General features: G+C 38.1%; 7 protein-coding genes and 2 pseudogenes across 7 annotated transcripts; 7 read left to right on the top strand and 2 right to left on the bottom strand.

Moving 5' to 3' along the window:
* Positions 1 to 11: 11 nt before the first annotated feature.
* Positions 12 to 542, top strand: LOC128168678 (histone H2A-beta, sperm-like; annotated as a pseudogene).
* Positions 543 to 2,463: 1,921 nt separating this feature from the next.
* On the top strand, positions 2,464 to 6,412 carry LOC128168705 (histone H3-like). Its single transcript, XM_052834851.1, has 2 exons — positions 2,464 to 3,007; positions 4,986 to 6,412. Exons 1-2 carry the CDS (start codon positions 2,552 to 2,554, stop codon positions 5,322 to 5,324), a joined length of 795 nt encoding a protein of 264 aa, XP_052690811.1. The 5' UTR covers positions 2,464 to 2,551; the 3' UTR covers positions 5,325 to 6,412.
* A 227-nt stretch (positions 6,413 to 6,639) lies between these two features.
* Positions 6,640 to 7,058, top strand: LOC128168703 (histone H4). Its single transcript, XM_052834849.1, has one exon. The coding sequence runs from the start codon at positions 6,684 to 6,686 to the stop codon at positions 6,993 to 6,995; it is 312 nt and encodes a 103-aa protein (XP_052690809.1). The 5' UTR covers positions 6,640 to 6,683; the 3' UTR covers positions 6,996 to 7,058.
* Positions 7,059 to 8,026: 968 nt separating this feature from the next.
* LOC128168701 (histone H2B-like) lies at positions 8,027 to 8,791 on the bottom strand. The gene has a single exon (XM_052834848.1). The coding sequence runs from the start codon at positions 8,774 to 8,776 to the stop codon at positions 8,231 to 8,233; it is 546 nt and encodes a 181-aa protein (XP_052690808.1). The 5' UTR covers positions 8,777 to 8,791; the 3' UTR covers positions 8,027 to 8,230.
* A 12-nt stretch (positions 8,792 to 8,803) lies between these two features.
* On the top strand, positions 8,804 to 9,334 carry LOC128168702 (histone H2A-beta, sperm-like; annotated as a pseudogene).
* Positions 9,335 to 11,255: 1,921 nt separating this feature from the next.
* Positions 11,256 to 15,206, top strand: LOC128168706 (histone H3-like). The gene is made up of 2 exons (XM_052834852.1): positions 11,256 to 11,799; positions 13,780 to 15,206. Exons 1-2 carry the CDS (start codon positions 11,344 to 11,346, stop codon positions 14,116 to 14,118), a joined length of 795 nt encoding a protein of 264 aa, XP_052690812.1. The 5' UTR covers positions 11,256 to 11,343; the 3' UTR covers positions 14,119 to 15,206.
* A 227-nt stretch (positions 15,207 to 15,433) lies between these two features.
* Positions 15,434 to 15,852, top strand: LOC128168704 (histone H4). The gene has a single exon (XM_052834850.1). The coding sequence runs from the start codon at positions 15,478 to 15,480 to the stop codon at positions 15,787 to 15,789; it is 312 nt and encodes a 103-aa protein (XP_052690810.1). The 5' UTR covers positions 15,434 to 15,477; the 3' UTR covers positions 15,790 to 15,852.
* Positions 15,853 to 16,821: 969 nt separating this feature from the next.
* On the bottom strand, positions 16,822 to 17,586 carry LOC128168698 (histone H2B-like). The gene has a single exon (XM_052834844.1). The coding sequence runs from the start codon at positions 17,569 to 17,571 to the stop codon at positions 17,026 to 17,028; it is 546 nt and encodes a 181-aa protein (XP_052690804.1). The 5' UTR covers positions 17,572 to 17,586; the 3' UTR covers positions 16,822 to 17,025.
* A 24-nt stretch (positions 17,587 to 17,610) lies between these two features.
* Positions 17,611 to 18,897, top strand: LOC128168699 (histone H2A-like). Its single transcript, XM_052834845.1, has one exon. The coding sequence runs from the start codon at positions 17,665 to 17,667 to the stop codon at positions 18,043 to 18,045; it is 381 nt and encodes a 126-aa protein (XP_052690805.1). The 5' UTR covers positions 17,611 to 17,664; the 3' UTR covers positions 18,046 to 18,897.
* Positions 18,898 to 19,142: the final 245 nt, after the last annotated feature.

The raw sequence follows: 19,142 nt of genomic DNA on the forward strand, positions 1-19,142 counted from the left end.
GTTTAAATAGCGTGGCGCAGCGCATCGTGTGTTATTCGTTGATATCATTTTGTCAGCACCCAACCTACAACTTGAAAATGTCTGGACGTGGTAAAGGAGGTAAAGTGAAGGGAAAGGCAAAGAGCCGATCATCCCGTGCCGGACTTCAGTTCCCCGTGGGTCGTATCCACCGTCTGCTGAGGAAGGGCAACTACGCCGAGAGAGTCGGAGCCGGTGCCCCTGTGTACCTGGCCGCCGTTCTTGAGTACTTGGCCGCTGAAGTGTTGGAGTTGGCAGGCAACGCAGCCCGTGACAACAAAAAGACCAGAATCATCCCCCGTCACCTGCAGCTGGCCATCCGCAACGACGAGGAGTTGAACAAACTTCTGTCCGGCGTGACCATCGCCCAGGGTGGTGTTCTGCCCAACATCCAGGCCGTGCTCCTCCCCAAGAAGACCCAGAAGCCCGCCGCCAAGTAAAAAGTCAGCTCTGTCGACTTTTTTGTCTATACCAAACGGCCGTTTTCACGGCCACCCATATTTTTCGAAAAGATGCCTCTATAATATGCAGTGTACATGCACATAAGCATTTATATAAAAAGCACACGTAGATACACGCTTCTTAGATTATCGAGACAACGGTATATATTAGCGTGCGTGCAGTTGCTTTCAAGAAAAAAGAAACACACACACATTAATTTAAAACTGTCTGTGTTCAATATTTTGATTCCGATTTGCACATTCTATTTGTATTTCGATTAATTTCATTTCTATTACGCTGTCAATTAATATACCATCCTCGTCCCTGACTGCATGTAATCAACGTTTTCCCCGATTTAATTTTGTAAAGGAAATCGCCAGACTTTAAAATAAAGAGAGAGATAAATAAATAAATGAAAAAAATAAATAAATAGACACTTGGCGCATATAGATGATACAGACTATGGAGAAATTCACGTGAATGTTCGCACAATTTGCGTGCTGTATATAACCAGGTCGTTAATTAATAACCATTTCTAACTGAACTGATTTTGTGTGCTTGGATAACGACTTGTCGTATAAAAGGAAATATACAATTCTAGGTTTCTGTGTTTATATAACTGAAGTGTTTGAAACCCATTGATAAGAAACGTATATATATATATATACACACATGCATACTCTGTCACATAAATGTCAAATTATTACGATTCATATGTACTTATACTCGATGAAGTGCTACTGTGAATAATACATTTATGTCAGAGATCAATGATATTGAAAGCTAGGGGTGAATATTGTATAAATTGTATGTGCATTAATTTCGAAATCTACATCTGTATAGGCTTATGGATATATCTATAAATGCAATCTGATGTACATGTGATTTTTTTTTTTTTTTTTTTTTTTTTTTTTTTTGGAGGTAGCTCGAGATAATAAGTTTACGATGTTTGCCTCACACGTTGCTGGTAGATGGTTTCAATCAAATTTACAGTATTAGAATTAATATAGGATGAAAAATTAAACGAGAGATCATGCAAATACCAATGTGGGATGAAATATGTGTTCTGTGAATAAGTGTTTTAACTTCGCATGCTGGTCGCATGACATTCTTGGAAAAGTTTATTACATATTTGGTACCGCATATTATTTCTTTCTAACTTAAGGTAATGGTGTACACTCTGAGGCGCAGCTAAACCATTCGGTACGATAAAAAAAGATAGGTTCGCGATGAATACAAAAAATGAATGAATGGATGAATGAATGAATGAATGAAATGGATTTTTAAAATAGAAATTCTTTTTTACAAATTTTAGTTTGTTTAATTAATTAGTGAAGGAATAAAGGAATGGAATTTTTTTTTTCTTTGTCGGATTACAATTCGTATATAAGCAAAACGATTTTACAGCGTATTTTGCACTAGAATGCTGCGTGTAATAGATAAACTAACATATAGTTTTTCCTTTGTCAAATTTGATATTTATGTGTTGGTCTCATTTGTTCTATCCGACAGGTTTTTAAATTTACAATCATTTCTAGAGTAAACATTTTCCCGGCACGTATTTTTGTGTGGCGTGTTTCTGGATGCACGGAGCTGTCGCGTGTTTCGTTAAAAAAGAAACATGAATTACTTCACCCCACAATAAACGACATTGAGTATACATGTCTCAGTAAGTGAACAGGTTATAGCCCTGAATAAGTTGTAAAAAATTATAATTTTTAGAGAGATTGCGCGACTTTTAGCTGTCTGTGCAGTTGCAAAATGATAGTCTGGCCTATGTTTTCGTTTAATTTTGATTATTTTCGTGATATTTTTACGGGCGAAACGCAGATAATACTTTACAGATATATCCACATTACGTGTTTTTAGTAGAATAGTTACAATTGCGGCCTATGAAACGTCGAAACAAGGATGCAAACACCAACATCAAAACACACATCGACCTCAGTATGAACAAGCGCTTCGATTTTAGGGGATGTTTTCGAGGACGTCCGCGCTCGATGTAAACAAAAACAGCGAGTGCTTGTGACCCCATTATTTCCTCGTCTTAGTTCGCAGTGAATAGAACGCCGTTTCCATTTCGTCCGAAACCATGGCAGATACAGCAACCACAACCCCAGCCAAGAAGAAGGTTACAAAGCCTAAGGTGCCAGCAGCGCACCCCAAGTACGTTGACATGATCAGGGCCGCCCTGGAATCTTTGAAAGAGCGTGGCGGATCTTCCAGACAAGCCATTCTAAAGTACATAATGGCCAACTACAAAGTCGGCAACGACGTCAACTCCATCAACGCCCACTTGAAAATGGCTCTGAAGAACGGAGTGAAGAAAGGTGCTCTGAAACAAGCCAAGGGCACAGGCGCCAGTGGCTCCTTCAAGCTTGGTGACAAGCCCAAGACTGAGAAGAAGCCAAAGGCCAAGAAAGTTGCCAAGCCTAAGGCAGCAAAACCCAAGAAGGCCGCAGCAGCAAAACCAAAGAAGGTAGCCGGAGAGAAAAAGACTGCAGAGAAGAAGAAGAAGTCCCCCAAGAAAGCAGCCGGACCGAAGAAGGTTAAGACTCCAAAGAAGAAGGCAGCAACTAAATCCCCAAAGAAGGCAGCAGCCAAGCCAAAGAAGGTCAAGACACCTAAGAAGTCAGCTGCAAAGAAAGCCAAGACTCCCAAGAAGGCAGCAGCAAAGAAATAAGCAATTCCAGCATCACTGCAGATTGCTCACTTTAAAAAAAAAAAAAGCCCTTTTCAGGGCTACCCATATTTTTCGAAAAGATGTCTCAATTACAAATAACAAAGAAACGTACATGTGTGTGTGTGTGTGTCATGAATGTAATATTACATGCTTGGGTGCATATCTAATAAAACATAGTTTTTAAAATCGCATAAAAAAAAAGGTGACGACTGTCGGTATTCATTCCATGTATTCATTCATTCATTCATTCATTACTTTATTTCTTCATTTGTATTGGAAATATCATCCATTGATTATGAATGATATAATGAACAAAAAACAGACACAAACAAAATGAATTGACGTGCATTATTACTATCTGTGCATGTTTTCCTATATTTAGAAAATGTTAGTCTCTGCACTTGACATATATTCACATGAAACATGTAATGAATATGACATTTTTAGCCTTTGTATTAAACTTGTAAAAAAAATAATATTAATGTGCAAATGATATCTTTTTTTTTAAACAATAGCATGCCCACCCTGCCTCTGTCCCCAACATTACAAAAAAAACACCAAAAAACCCATAAATAACCCACCAAACACCTAACACCCCCCCTTCCAAGGAGGATTTTTTTTTTTTCTATGAGTATAAGAATAAATAAGGGATATGAAAATATCACAAATGCGACAATCAGTCGAATGAGGCCTGTTTAATTCACAATATTTTGAATTCATATATCAGCATATAACACTTAGTTTTTAATCTTTTTTACATGCCATTGGAATGTTTTAACAGAAGAACTCATTTAAATGTAATTGTTAATTCAACAAGTACATATCTAATCATAGATGTAGGATGAGGCTGCATGCACATTACCTTTTTTTTTTATTTGACATGTGATTGAATTCATGCTTGTCAATCTTTTTCAAAAGCAAACAAAAAATAAATAAGGAGCATAGTCATAATTATTATTTTGTTGAATTCTACAGGACAGGAACATGTGAAGTGTGCATATACAGGATGAAATATACATGATTGTGTCAGTCACTATGAATGTGGGAACAGCAGACTATTCTCATTTCTCTCTGCATTTACAGGATGAGTGCACTGGATTACATCCCATGGCATTTTCTGAGATATCGTGGTAAGTTTATTTATTTATTTATATATTTTGTTTTTGTTTTAATATTCTAATATGTGTACATATATATATACAACGTACTTAGTGCATCTTGATTATGTATTGTTCTCTCTTCTCTAAACATTTTTGGCTTCTGAAAAAAATATATAATGCGACTCGACCTTTTAGGGTATACATATACATTATATCAGTTATGAATTTGATGGATGTATTTAACGGATTATAGGGCCTACATGTATGCATTGAGTTGCTATGAGTTGTTGATTTTAATCTGATTATGAACATGAAAATCGCTGAATAGTTTTAAAGACATGTATATGTTGTATTTCTATCGAAATTTGCTGTTAGTCTTATACTGGTTGCTTTTCTGTATCTCTTAAATTCAAATTTCACCGATATACGCCTAATTTTCTAAGTTCACAAATTCTGTGCAAAAGCCGGATTGAAATGATTTTGCACCGGGCCAATGGGCACGAGTTATTACCGACTAATCACAGGCCAGCTCTCTCAGTTAGGATAACCAATGGCAATGGTCGTTAGTGAGGGCGCGGTGATTTTGAAGGCAGACCTGTTATTCATCGACTCGGTATAAAATTTATACAGAGAGCGATCTGCCTCATTCATTCATTTGACACTCGTCGAAGATGGCTCGTACAAAGCAGACTGCAAGAAAATCTACCGGAGGAAAGGCTCCACGTAAACAACTGGCTACCAAGGCCGCCCGTAAGAGCGCCCCAGCCACTGGTGGAGTCAAGAAACCCCACAGATACAGGCCCGGAACCGTCGCTCTCCGTGAGATCAGGAGATACCAGAAAAGCACAGAGTTGCTCATCAGGAAATTGCCCTTCCAGCGTCTGGTCCGTGAGATTGCTCAGGACTTCAAGACTGATCTGCGATTCCAGAGCTCCGCCGTCATGGCTCTCCAGGAAGCCAGCGAAGCTTACCTTGTTGGACTCTTTGAGGACACCAACTTGTGCGCTATCCACGCCAAGAGAGTCACCATCATGCCAAAAGACATCCAGCTTGCCAGACGTATCCGTGGCGAGAGAGCTTAAATTTCTTTGTCTCTGACAAATACAAAACGGCCGTTTTCACGGCCACCTAAACTTTTAGAAAAGATGCCTATATTACAATCAATGAAGACTACAATTCAACGAAATTGCACAAGTAAAAAGTGCACATTTTGAAAACATGAGATTAAACCCTACACACATAATATGTACTTCTAAACTCTGCCCTTCTTATCATATTTCACTGTGAACTACAAACATGACAATGGTCAATGGGTAGAATGATTTGATCTGACACAATATAAAAGGCCCTTCTGAAGAGAATATATTATACTATACCATACAGCTATACATATGATTGCATTGTGATTGATTTTTTTCTCTGTAAGTTGTGCATTTAGTCATAACATTACAAGAAAAATATTGCCGGAAAATGTAGGGCTGTACTTGCATCAGTACTTAAAATTTACCGACAGAAATGTGTATGGCACATAATATTTTATAATTATTGCAACCATATTTGATTCTTATACTTCAGTCTCAGACATTCGTGCTATGATGCTCGCACATATAACTGTGTGTTATGTTAAAGAAAATATAAAGATAGTGCAATGAATTAGTTTAAAAGTAGGAAAATTCACTACTAAAAGAGCGATTCTGCATGAAATTGAAATTTGTGTAATATTTGTCCCCTGTAGTTCTTTTTTCATATTTCAGTGGTAAAGTATGTCATGAGCATGTGTTCATGTTCTTGTCGGATTTTGTTTTCTTTTATTCAGTTTCCTTGTAAAGAATGGAAAGTGTATTTTTTATCTCAATGAAATGAACACTTGACTGAATCACTGGTGCATAATTCATCAAAAAGGGAAGAAATACACATTGAAATTACACTATAACTGAAATTGCTAAAGTAAATATCATCATATTGCATTATGTTTTCATTTTGATATGTACTCACCGGTAAGAAAAATGATTTTTTTTTCTTTGCATGTATTTATTACTAGATTTAATACAGAATGTGTGTTTACACTTTAAAAATGATATTAAACAAAAGCAAAATGATAATAATTATTGTGTTCCTATGTTTTGGTAAGATGTAGAAAATCTGGAACAAATGATTTATTCAATACCACCATCCCTCTTTTTAAAAAAAAAGAAACCCCAAAAAGTTTTATTAAATATATCTTATATAACAGAAAAGTGCCTGCAGACAACATGTCAACAAACAAGCGCCGAGGCGCGTTTACACTGTAGCCAATCAGCGTTCAGTTTACTTATTGCTAATTTTTCCCTGCCGAACTTTTCAAGGTAGAATGCTCTCTCACGGGTCGTAAATAAAGGGCTTTATAAGCTGTTCACGCGGCAGTAGATGATCATTTCAGTACACTTTAACTGAGAGAAAACATGTCTGGACGTGGTAAAGGAGGAAAAGGACTTGGAAAGGGGGGCGCCAAGCGTCACAGGAAAGTCTTGAGAGATAACATCCAGGGTATCACCAAGCCCGCCATCCGTCGTCTTGCACGCAGAGGTGGAGTCAAACGTATCTCCGGACTCATCTACGAGGAGACCCGTGGTGTCCTGAAGGTGTTCCTTGAGAACGTCATCCGTGACGCAGTCACATACACAGAGCACGCCAAGAGGAAGACCGTCACAGCCATGGACGTTGTCTACGCTCTGAAGAGACAGGGACGTACCCTCTACGGATTCGGTGGTTAGACAACCAACCGCCTTTGTGCTACACGCACAGGACAACAAACGGCCGTTTTAACGGCCACCAAATTTTTAGAAAAGATGCCTCTATCACACATGTTGTGAAATGTTGTACATACTGGGTTATGATATATGTATATCTGACATAAAGAACAGGAGTTAATGGAATACAGAAAGGGTTATTGATAAGTAGTTAATGTTAAGGCAAGGTCAAACCACCACCCGTTCCCTAACCCCCCCCCCCCCCCCCCCAAAAAAAAAAAGAAAAAAAAAAAACAAGACACACACACATCATTGTCAATATCACACCTTTCCCTGACATGCTTTCTATATTCAAATTTGACTAGTACTAATATTACTAATAGTACTAACCCAACCATATTTGTATTTTTATTATTTCTTTTTTAACAATCTTGATATTCAGAATAAGGACCAAATCATTCCGTGCAGTTTAAACAAAGCAATATATTTCACCAGCTGTTAGATATAAATGTTTGGTTATTTTTTTATTCCAAAAATCTATATTATAACATGTTTAAATAGACACATACTATGTAAACATAAACACATCATTTATCGATTGTTTTCTGATATTTGAATATCAATAAATTACAATGAAATAATATATGGGCTATTGTGGACCATATTCAAGTCTTAAAATCTGCGGAAGTGAATTATCGTTGTAACAATTAATAGGTGGGGAAATAAATTAGAATATACAGCATAGTTGTGTGCCCAGAATATGTTGTTACAGATTTATTATAACATTAGATAATAGTATTCAACAGACAGATCATATGTTAAATTGTTCAGTCATAACTATCAGTTATGTGCCATTATAAATAAACACAACTATATATAAACACAACTATAAATAAACACAACCAATGGGATTCTTCTGTACTCTAAGACTATTACATCGAAAATAGGAGAAATCTGTGGAAATCGGGCACATGTGCTGTAATTGGGAAAGATTTTGTTTTTATTGTACATGTACGTACCCCTCTGATGCATAATTTGTATTTGATGTATGTGTGTTTGAGGGTTTTTTTTTTCTTCATGTATTTGTTTATTTTTCTTAAAGGACTGTTTAAGAAATTGACAGCATTACAATGACACAACCAGTACACACAACTGAAACAGTTGTTTACTATTGCATTATAAAGATGGTAGCTTTTCGAAAAATTTGTGTGGCCCTGAAAAGGGCCGTTTTGTTTTATCAAACTGCCACTGCTTGCAGTTTACTTGCTGCTGGTGTACTTGGTGACAGCCTTGGTGCCTTCAGAGACAGCGTGCTTGGCCAATTCACCGGGCAGGAGAAGACGGACTGCAGTCTGGATTTCTCTGCTGGTGATGGTTGAGCGTTTGTTGTAGTGGGCCAGGCGGGAAGCCTCGGCGGCGATTCTCTCGAAGATGTCATTGACGAAAGAATTCATGATGCTCATGGCCTTGCTGGAAACTCCAGTGTCAGGGTGCACCTGCTTCAGGACTTTGTAGATGTAGATAGCGTAGGATTCCCTCCTCCTCCTGCGCTTTTTCTTGTCCCCAGTTCTCTGGGCCTTGGCCTTGGTGGCGGCTTTCTTAGCTCCTTTAGATCCGACTTTGGGTGGCATGTTTACAGATTGCTGGCAAACTGAAACTATGAGTGGCGCTAAGCGAATCGCGGCTTTATATATCACGCGAGGGGGATTGAAGCGAACAGGTAAATTGCGGACGTCCTTGTAAACATTAAATTGGTCGGTTTGCCCGAGGTGCGTATAAGACAAGCGTAGCGATTGGCGGAACATTTCAATCCGTGGAAGTGTTTAAATAGCGTGGCGCAGCGCATCGTGTGTTATTCGTTGATATCATTTTGTCAGCACCCAACCTACAACTTGAAAATGTCTGGACGTGGTAAAGGAGGTAAAGTGAAGGGAAAGGCAAAGAGCCGATCATCCCGTGCCGGACTTCAGTTCCCCGTGGGTCGTATCCACCGTCTGCTGAGGAAGGGCAACTACGCCGAGAGAGTCGGAGCCGGTGCCCCTGTGTACCTGGCCGCCGTTCTTGAGTACTTGGCCGCTGAAGTGTTGGAGTTGGCAGGCAACGCAGCCCGTGACAACAAAAAGACCAGAATCATCCCCCGTCACCTGCAGCTGGCCATCCGCAACGACGAGGAGTTGAACAAACTTCTGTCCGGCGTGACCATCGCCCAGGGTGGTGTTCTGCCCAACATCCAGGCCGTGCTCCTCCCCAAGAAGACCCAGAAGCCCGCCGCCAAGTAAAAAGTCAGCTCTGTCGACTTTTTTGTCTATACCAAACGGCCGTTTTCACGGCCACCCATATTTTTCGAAAAGATGCCTCTATAATATGCAGTGTACATGCACATAAGCATTTATATAAAAAGCACACGTAGATACACGCTTCTTAGATTATCGAGACAACGGTATATATTAGCGTGCGTGCAGTTGCTTTCAAGAAAAAAGAAACACACACACATTAATTTAAAACTGTCTGTGTTCAATATTTTGATTCCGATTTGCACATTCTATTTGTATTTCGATTAATTTCATTTCTATTACGCTGTCAATTAATATACCATCCTCGTCCCTGACTGCATGTAATCAACGTTTTCCCCGATTTAATTTTGTAAAGGAAATCGCCAGACTTTAAAATAAAGAGAGAGATAAATAAATAAATGAAAAAAATAAATAAATAGACACTTGGCGCATATAGATGATACAGACTATGGAGAAATTCACGTGAATGTTCGCACAATTTGCGTGCTGTATATAACCAGGTCGTTAATTAATAACCATTTCTAACTGAACTGATTTTGTGTGCTTGGATAACGACTTGTCGTATAAAAGGAAATATACAATTCTAGGTTTCTGTGTTTATATAACTGAAGTGTTTGAAACCCATTGATAAGAAACGTATATATATATATATACACACATGCATACTCTGTCACATAAATGTCAAATTATTACGATTCATATGTACTTATACTCGATGAAGTGCTACTGTGAATAATACATTTATGTCAGAGATCAATGATATTGAAAGCTAGGGGTGAATATTGTATAAATTGTATGTGCATTAATTTCGAAATCTACATCTGTATAGGCTTATGGATATATCTATAAATGCAATCTGATGTACATGTGATTTTTTTTTTTTTTTTTTTTTTTTTTTTTTTTGGAGGTAGCTCGAGATAATAAGTTTACGATGTTTGCCTCACACGTTGCTGGTAGATGGTTTCAATCAAATTTACAGTATTAGAATTAATATAGGATGAAAAATTAAACGAGAGATCATGCAAATACCAATGTGGGATGAAATATGTGTTCTGTGAATAAGTGTTTTAACTTCGCATGCTGGTCGCATGACATTCTTGGAAAAGTTTATTACATATTTGGTACCGCATATTATTTCTTTCTAACTTAAGGTAATGGTGTACACTCTGAGGCGCAGCTAAACCATTCGGTACGATAAAAAAAGATAGGTTCGCGATGAATACAAAAAATGAATGAATGGATGAATGAATGAATGAATGAAATGGATTTTTAAAATAGAAATTCTTTTTTACAAATTTTAGTTTGTTTAATTAATTAGTGAAGGAATAAAGGAATGGAATTTTTTTTTTCTTTGTCGGATTACAATTCGTATATAAGCAAAACGATTTTACAGCGTATTTTGCACTAGAATGCTGCGTGTAATAGATAAACTAACATATAGTTTTTCCTTTGTCAAATTTGATATTTATGTGTTGGTCTCATTTGTTCTATCCGACAGGTTTTTAAATTTACAATCATTTCTAGAGTAAACATTTTCCCGGCACGTATTTTTGTGTGGCGTGTTTCTGGATGCACGGAGCTGTCGCGTGTTTCGTTAAAAAAGAAACATGAATTACTTCACCCCACAATAAACGACATTGAGTATACATGTCTCAGTAAGTGAACAGGTTATAGCCCTGAATAAGTTGTAAAAAATTATAATTTTTAGAGAGATTGCGCGACTTTTAGCTGTCTGTGCAGTTGCAAAATGATAGTCTGGCCTATGTTTTCGTTTAATTTTGATTATTTTCGTGATATTTTTACGGGCGAAACGCAGATAATACTTTACAGATATATCCACATTACGTGTTTTTAGTAGAATAGTTACAATTGCGGCCTATGAAACGTCGAAACAAGGATGCAAACACCAACATCAAAACACACATCGACCTCAGTATGAACAAGCGCTTCGATTTTAGGGGATGTTTTCGAGGACGTCCGCGCTCGATGTAAACAAAAACAGCGAGTGCTTGTGACCCCATTATTTCCTCGTCTTAGTTCGCAGTGAATAGAACGCCGTTTCCATTTCGTCCGAAACCATGGCAGATACAGCAACCACAACCCCAGCCAAGAAGAAGGTTACAAAGCCTAAGGTGCCAGCAGCGCACCCCAAGTACGTTGACATGATCAGGGCCGCCCTGGAATCTTTGAAAGAGCGTGGCGGATCTTCCAGACAAGCCATTCTAAAGTACATAATGGCCAACTACAAAGTCGGCAACGACGTCAACTCCATCAACGCCCACTTGAAAATGGCTCTGAAGAACGGAGTGAAGAAAGGTGCTCTGAAACAAGCCAAGGGCACAGGCGCCAGTGGCTCCTTCAAGCTTGGTGACAAGCCCAAGACTGAGAAGAAGCCAAAGGCCAAGAAAGTTGCCAAGCCTAAGGCAGCAAAACCCAAGAAGGCCGCAGCAGCAAAACCAAAGAAGGTAGCCGGAGAGAAAAAGACTGCAGAGAAGAAGAAGAAGTCCCCCAAGAAAGCAGCCGGACCGAAGAAGGTTAAGACTCCAAAGAAGAAGGCAGCAACTAAATCCCCAAAGAAGGCAGCAGCCAAGCCAAAGAAGGTCAAGACACCTAAGAAGTCAGCTGCAAAGAAAGCCAAGACTCCCAAGAAGGCAGCAGCAAAGAAATAAGCAATTCCAGCATCACTGCAGATTGCTCACTTTAAAAAAAAAAAAAGCCCTTTTCAGGGCTACCCATATTTTTCGAAAAGATGTCTCAATTACAAATAACAAAGAAACGTACATGTGTGTGTGTGTGTGTCATGAATGTAATATTACATGCTTGGGTGCATATCTAATAAAACATAGTTTTTAAAATCGCATAAAAAAAAAGGTGACGACTGTCGGTATTCATTCCATGTATTCATTCATTCATTCATTCATTACTTTATTTCTTCATTTGTATTGGAAATATCATCCATTGATTATGAATGATATAATGAACAAAAAACAGACACAAACAAAATGAATTGACGTGCATTATTACTATCTGTGCATGTTTTCCTATATTTAGAAAATGTTAGTCTCTGCACTTGACATATATTCACATGAAACATGTAATGAATATGACATTTTTAGCCTTTGTATTAAACTTGTAAAAAAAATAATATTAATGTGCAAATGATATCTTTTTTTTTAAACAATAGCATGCCCACCCTGCCTCTGTCCCCAACATTACAAAAAAAACACCAAAAAACCCATAAATAACCCACCAAACACCTAACACCACCCCCCTTCCAAGGAGGATTTTTTTTTTTTCTATGAGTATAAGAATAAATAAGGGATATGAAAATATCACAAATGCGACAATCAGTCGAATGAGGCCTGTTTAATTCACAATATTTTGAATTCATATATCAGCATATAACACTTAGTTTTTAATCTTTTTTACATGCCATTGGAATGTTTTAACAGAAGAACTCATTTAAATGTAATTGTTAATTCAACAAGTACATATCTAATCATAGATGTAGGATGAGGCTGCATGCACATTACCTTTTTTTTTTATTTGACATGTGATTGAATTCATGCTTGTCAATCTTTTTCAAAAGCAAACAAAAAATAAATAAGGAGCATAGTCATAATTATTATTTTGTTGAATTCTACAGGACAGGAACATGTGAAGTGTGCATATACAGGATGAAATATACATGATTGTGTCAGTCACTATGAATGTGGGAACAGCAGACTATTCTCATTTCTCTCTGCATTTACAGGATGAGTGCACTGGATTACATCCCATGGCATTTTCTGAGATATCGTGGTAAGTTTATTTATTTATTTATATATTTTGTTTTTGTTTTAATATTCTAATATGTGTACATATATATATACAACGTACTTAGTGCATCTTGATTATGTATTGTTCTCTCTTCTCTAAACATTTTTGGCTTCTGAAAAAAATATATAATGCGACTCGACCTTTTAGGGTATACATATACATTATATCAGTTATGAATTTGATGGATGTATTTAACGGATTATAGGGCCTACATGTATGCATTGAGTTGCTATGAGTTGTTGATTTTAATCTGATTATGAACATGAAAATCGCTGAATAGTTTTAAAGACATGTATATGTTGTATTTCTATCGAAATTTGCTGTTAGTCTTATACTGGTTGCTTTTCTGTATCTCTTAAATTCAAATTTCACCGATATACGCCTAATTTTCTAAGTTCACAAATTCTGTGCAAAAGCCGGATTGAAATGATTTTGCACCGGGCCAATGGGCACGAGTTATTACCGACTAATCACAGGCCAGCTCTCTCAGTTAGGATAACCAATGGCAATGGTCGTTAGTGAGGGCGCGGTGATTTTGAAGGCAGACCTGTTATTCATCGACTCGGTATAAAATTTATACAGAGAGCGATCTGCCTCATTCATTCATTTGACACTCGTCGAAGATGGCTCGTACAAAGCAGACTGCAAGAAAATCTACCGGAGGAAAGGCTCCACGTAAACAACTGGCTACCAAGGCCGCCCGTAAGAGCGCCCCAGCCACTGGTGGAGTCAAGAAACCCCACAGATACAGGCCCGGAACCGTCGCTCTCCGTGAGATCAGGAGATACCAGAAAAGCACAGAGTTGCTCATCAGGAAATTGCCCTTCCAGCGTCTGGTCCGTGAGATTGCTCAGGACTTCAAGACTGATCTGCGATTCCAGAGCTCCGCCGTCATGGCTCTCCAGGAAGCCAGCGAAGCTTACCTTGTTGGACTCTTTGAGGACACCAACTTGTGCGCTATCCACGCCAAGAGAGTCACCATCATGCCAAAAGACATCCAGCTTGCCAGACGTATCCGTGGCGAGAGAGCTTAAATTTCTTTGTCTCTGACAAATACAAAACGGCCGTTTTCACGGCCACCTAAACTTTTAGAAAAGATGCCTATATTACAATCAATGAAGACTACAATTCAACGAAATTGCACAAGTAAAAAGTGCACATTTTGAAAACATGAGATTAAACCCTACACACATAATATGTACTTCTAAACTCTGCCCTTCTTATCATATTTCACTGTGAACTACAAACATGACAATGGTCAATGGGTAGAATGATTTGATCTGACACAATATAAAAGGCCCTTCTGAAGAGAATATATTATACTATACCATACAGCTATACATATGATTGCATTGTGATTGATTTTTTTCTCTGTAAGTTGTGCATTTAGTCATAACATTACAAGAAAAATATTGCCGGAAAATGTAGGGCTGTACTTGCATCAGTACTTAAAATTTACCGACAGAAATGTGTATGGCACATAATATTTTATAATTATTGCAACCATATTTGATTCTTATACTTCAGTCTCAGACATTCGTGCTATGATGCTCGCACATATAACTGTGTGTTATGTTAAAGAAAATATAAAGATAGTGCAATGAATTAGTTTAAAAGTAGGAAAATTCACTACTAAAAGAGCGATTCTGCATGAAATTGAAATTTGTGTAATATTTGTCCCCTGTAGTTCTTTTTTCATATTTCAGTGGTAAAGTATGTCATGAGCATGTGTTCATGTTCTTGTCGGATTTTGTTTTCTTTTATTCAGTTTCCTTGTAAAGAATGGAAAGTGTATTTTTTATCTCAATGAAATGAACACTTGACTGAATCACTGGTGCATAATTCATCAAAAAGGGAAGAAATACACATTGAAATTACACTATAACTGAAATTGCTAAAGTAAATATCATCATATTGCATTATGTTTTCATTTTGATATGTACTCACCGGTAAGAAAAATGATTTTTTTTTCTTTGCATGTATTTATTACTAGATTTAATACAGAATGTGTGTTTACACTTTAAAAATGATATTAAACAAAAGCAAAATGATAATAATTATTGTGTTCCTATGTTTTGGTAAGATGTAGAAAATCTGGAACAAATGATTTATTCAATACCACCATCCCTCTTTTTAAAAAAAAAGAAACCCCAAAAAGTTTTATTAAATATATCTTATATAACAGAAAAGTGCCTGCAGACAACATGTCAACAAACAAGCGCCGAGGCGCGTTTACACTGTAGCCAATCAGCGTTCAGTTTACTTATTGCTAATTTTTCCCTGCCGAACTTTTCAAGGTAGAATGCTCTCTCACGGGTCGTAAATAAAGGGCTTTATAAGCTGTTCACGCGGCAGTAGATGATCATTTCAGTACACTTTAACTGAGAGAAAACATGTCTGGACGTGGTAAAGGAGGAAAAGGACTTGGAAAGGGGGGCGCCAAGCGTCACAGGAAAGTCTTGAGAGATAACATCCAGGGTATCACCAAGCCCGCCATCCGTCGTCTTGCACGCAGAGGTGGAGTCAAACGTATCTCCGGACTCATCTACGAGGAGACCCGTGGTGTCCTGAAGGTGTTCCTTGAGAACGTCATCCGTGACGCAGTCACATACACAGAGCACGCCAAGAGGAAGACCGTCACAGCCATGGACGTTGTCTACGCTCTGAAGAGACAGGGACGTACCCTCTACGGATTCGGTGGTTAGACAACCAACCGCCTTTGTGCTACACGCACAGGACAACAAACGGCCGTTTTAACGGCCACCAAATTTTTAGAAAAGATGCCTCTATCACACATGTTGTGAAATGTTGTACATACTGGGTTATGATATATGTATATCTGACATAAAGAACAGGAGTTAATGGAATACAGAAAGGGTTATTGATAAGTAGTTAATGTTAAGGCAAGGTCAAACCACCACCCGTTCCCTAACCCCCCCCCCCCCCCCCCCCCAAAAAAAAAAGAAAAAAAAAAAACAAGACACACACACATCATTGTCAATATCACACCTTTCCCTGACATGCTTTCTATATTCAAATTTGACTAGTACTAATATTACTAATAGTACTAACCCAACCATATTTGTATTTTTATTATTTCTTTTTTAACAATCTTGATATTCAGAATAAGGACCAAATCATTCCGTGCAGTTTAAACAAAGCAATATATTTCACCAGCTGTTAGATATAAATGTTTGGTTATTTTTTTATTCCAAAAATCTATATTATAACATGTTTAAATAGACACATACTATGTAAACATAAACACATCATTTATCGATTGTTTTCTGATATTTGAATATCAATAAATTACAATGAAATAATATATGGGCTATTGTGGACCATATTCAAGTCTTAAAATCTGCGGAAGTGAATTATCGTTGTAACAATTAATAGGTGGGGAAATAAATTAGAATATACAGCATAGTTGTGTGCCCAGAATATGTTGTTACAGATTTATTATAACATTAGATAATAGTATTCAACAGACAGATCATATGTTAAATTGTTCAGTCATAACTATCAGTTATGTGCCATTATAAATAAACACAACTATATATAAACACAACTATAAATAAACACAACCAATGGGATTCTTCTGTACTCTAAGACTATTACATCGAAAATAGGAGAAATCTGTGGAAATCGGGCACATGTGCTGTAATTGGGAAAGATTTTGTTTTTATTGTACATGTACGTACCCCTCTGATGCATAATTTGTATTTGATGTATGTGTGTTTGAGGGTTTTTTTTTTCTTCATGTATTTGTTTATTTTTCTTAAAGGACTGTTTAAGAAATTGACAGCATTACAATGACACAACCAGTACACACAACTGAAACAGTTGTTTACTATTGCATTATAAAGATGGTAGCTTTTCGAAAAATTTGTGTGGCCCTGAAAAGGGCCGTTTTGTTTTATCAAACTGCCACTGCTTGCAGTTTACTTGCTGCTGGTGTACTTGGTGACAGCCTTGGTGCCTTCAGAGACAGCGTGCTTGGCCAATTCACCGGGCAGGAGAAGACGGACTGCAGTCTGGATTTCTCTGCTGGTGATGGTTGAGCGTTTGTTGTAGTGGGCCAGGCGGGAAGCCTCGGCGGCGATTCTCTCGAAGATGTCATTGACGAAAGAATTCATGATGCTCATGGCCTTGCTGGAAACTCCAGTGTCAGGGTGCACCTGCTTCAGGACTTTGTAGATGTAGATAGCGTAGGATTCCCTCCTCCTCCTGCGCTTTTTCTTGTCCCCAGTTCTCTGGGCCTTGGCCTTGGTGGCGGCTTTCTTAGCTCCTTTAGATCCGACTTTGGGTGGCATGTTTACAGATTGCTGGCAAACTGAAACTATGAGTGGCGCTAAGCGAATCGCGGCTTTATATATCACGCGAGGGGGATTGAAGCGAACAGGTAAATTGCGGACGTCCTTGTAAACATTAAATTGGTCGGTTTGCCCGAGGTGCGTATAAGACAAGCGTAGCGATTGGCGGAACATTTCAATCCGTGGAAGTGTTTAAATAGCGTGGCGCAGCGCATCGTGTGTTATTCGTTGATATCATTTTGTCAGCACCCAACCTACAACTTGAAAATGTCTGGACGTGGTAAAGGAGGTAAAGTGAAGGGAAAGGCAAAGAGCCGATCATCCCGTGCCGGACTTCAGTTCCCCGTGGGTCGTATCCACCGTCTGCTGAGGAAGGGCAACTACGCCGAGAGAGTCGGAGCCGGTGCCCCTGTGTACCTGGCCGCCGTTCTTGAGTACTTGGCCGCTGAAGTGTTGGAGTTGGCAGGCAACGCAGCCCGTGACAACAAAAAGACCAGAATCATCCCCCGTCACCTGCAGCTGGCCATCCGCAACGACGAGGAGTTGAACAAACTTCTGTCCGGCGTGACCATCGCCCAGGGTGGTGTTCTGCCCAACATCCAGGCCGTGCTCCTCCCCAAGAAGACCCAGAAGCCCGCCGCCAAGTAAAAAGTCAGCTCTGTCGACTTTTTTGTCTATACCAAACGGCCGTTTTCACGGCCACCCATATTTTTCGAAAAGATGCCTCTATAATATGCAGTGTACATGCACATAAGCATTTATATAAAAAGCACACGTAGATACACGCTTCTTAGATTATCGAGACAACGGTATATATTAGCGTGCGTGCAGTTGCTTTCAAGAAAAAAGAAACACACACACATTAATTTAAAACTGTCTGTGTTCAATATTTTGATTCCGATTTGCACATTCTATTTGTATTTCGATTAATTTCATTTCTATTACGCTGTCAATTAATATACCATCCTCGTCCCTGACTGCATGTAATCAACGTTTTCCCCGATTTAATTTTGTAAAGGAAATCGCCAGACTTTAAAATAAAGAGAGAGATAAATAAATAAATGAAAAAAATAAATAAATAGACACTTGGCGCATATAGATGATACAGACTATGGAGAAATTCACGTGAATGTTCGCACAATTTGCGTGCTGTATATAACCAGGTCGTTAATTAATAACCATTTCTAACTGAACTGATTTTGTGTGCTTGGATAACGACTTGTCGTATAAAAGGAAATATACAATTCTAGGTTTCTGTGTTTATATAACTGAAGTGTTTGAAACCCATTGATAAGAAACGTATATATATATATATACACACATGCATACTCTGTCACATAAATGTCAAATTATTACGATTCATATGTACTTATACTCGATGAAGTGCTACTGTGAATAATACATTTATGTCAGAGATCAATGATATTGAAAGCTAGGGGTGAATATTGTATAAATTGTATGTGCATTAATTTCGAAATCTACATCTGTATAGGCTTATGGATATATCTATAAATGCAATCTGATGTACATGTGATTTTTTTTTTTTTTTTTTTTTTTTTTTTTTTTGGAGGTAGCTCGAGATAATAAGTTTACGATGTTTGCCTCACACGTTGCTGGTAGATGGTTTCAATCAAATTTACAGTATTAGAATTAATATAGGATGAAAAATTAAACGAGAGATCATGCAAATACCAATGTGGGATGAAATATGTGTTCTGTGAATAAGTGTTTTAACTTCGCATGCT

This window comes from Crassostrea angulata, unplaced genomic scaffold (genome assembly GCF_025612915.1).
Source record: "Crassostrea angulata isolate pt1a10 unplaced genomic scaffold, ASM2561291v2 HiC_scaffold_41, whole genome shotgun sequence".
Classification (NCBI taxonomy): domain Eukaryota; kingdom Metazoa; phylum Mollusca; class Bivalvia; order Ostreida; family Ostreidae; genus Magallana; species Magallana angulata.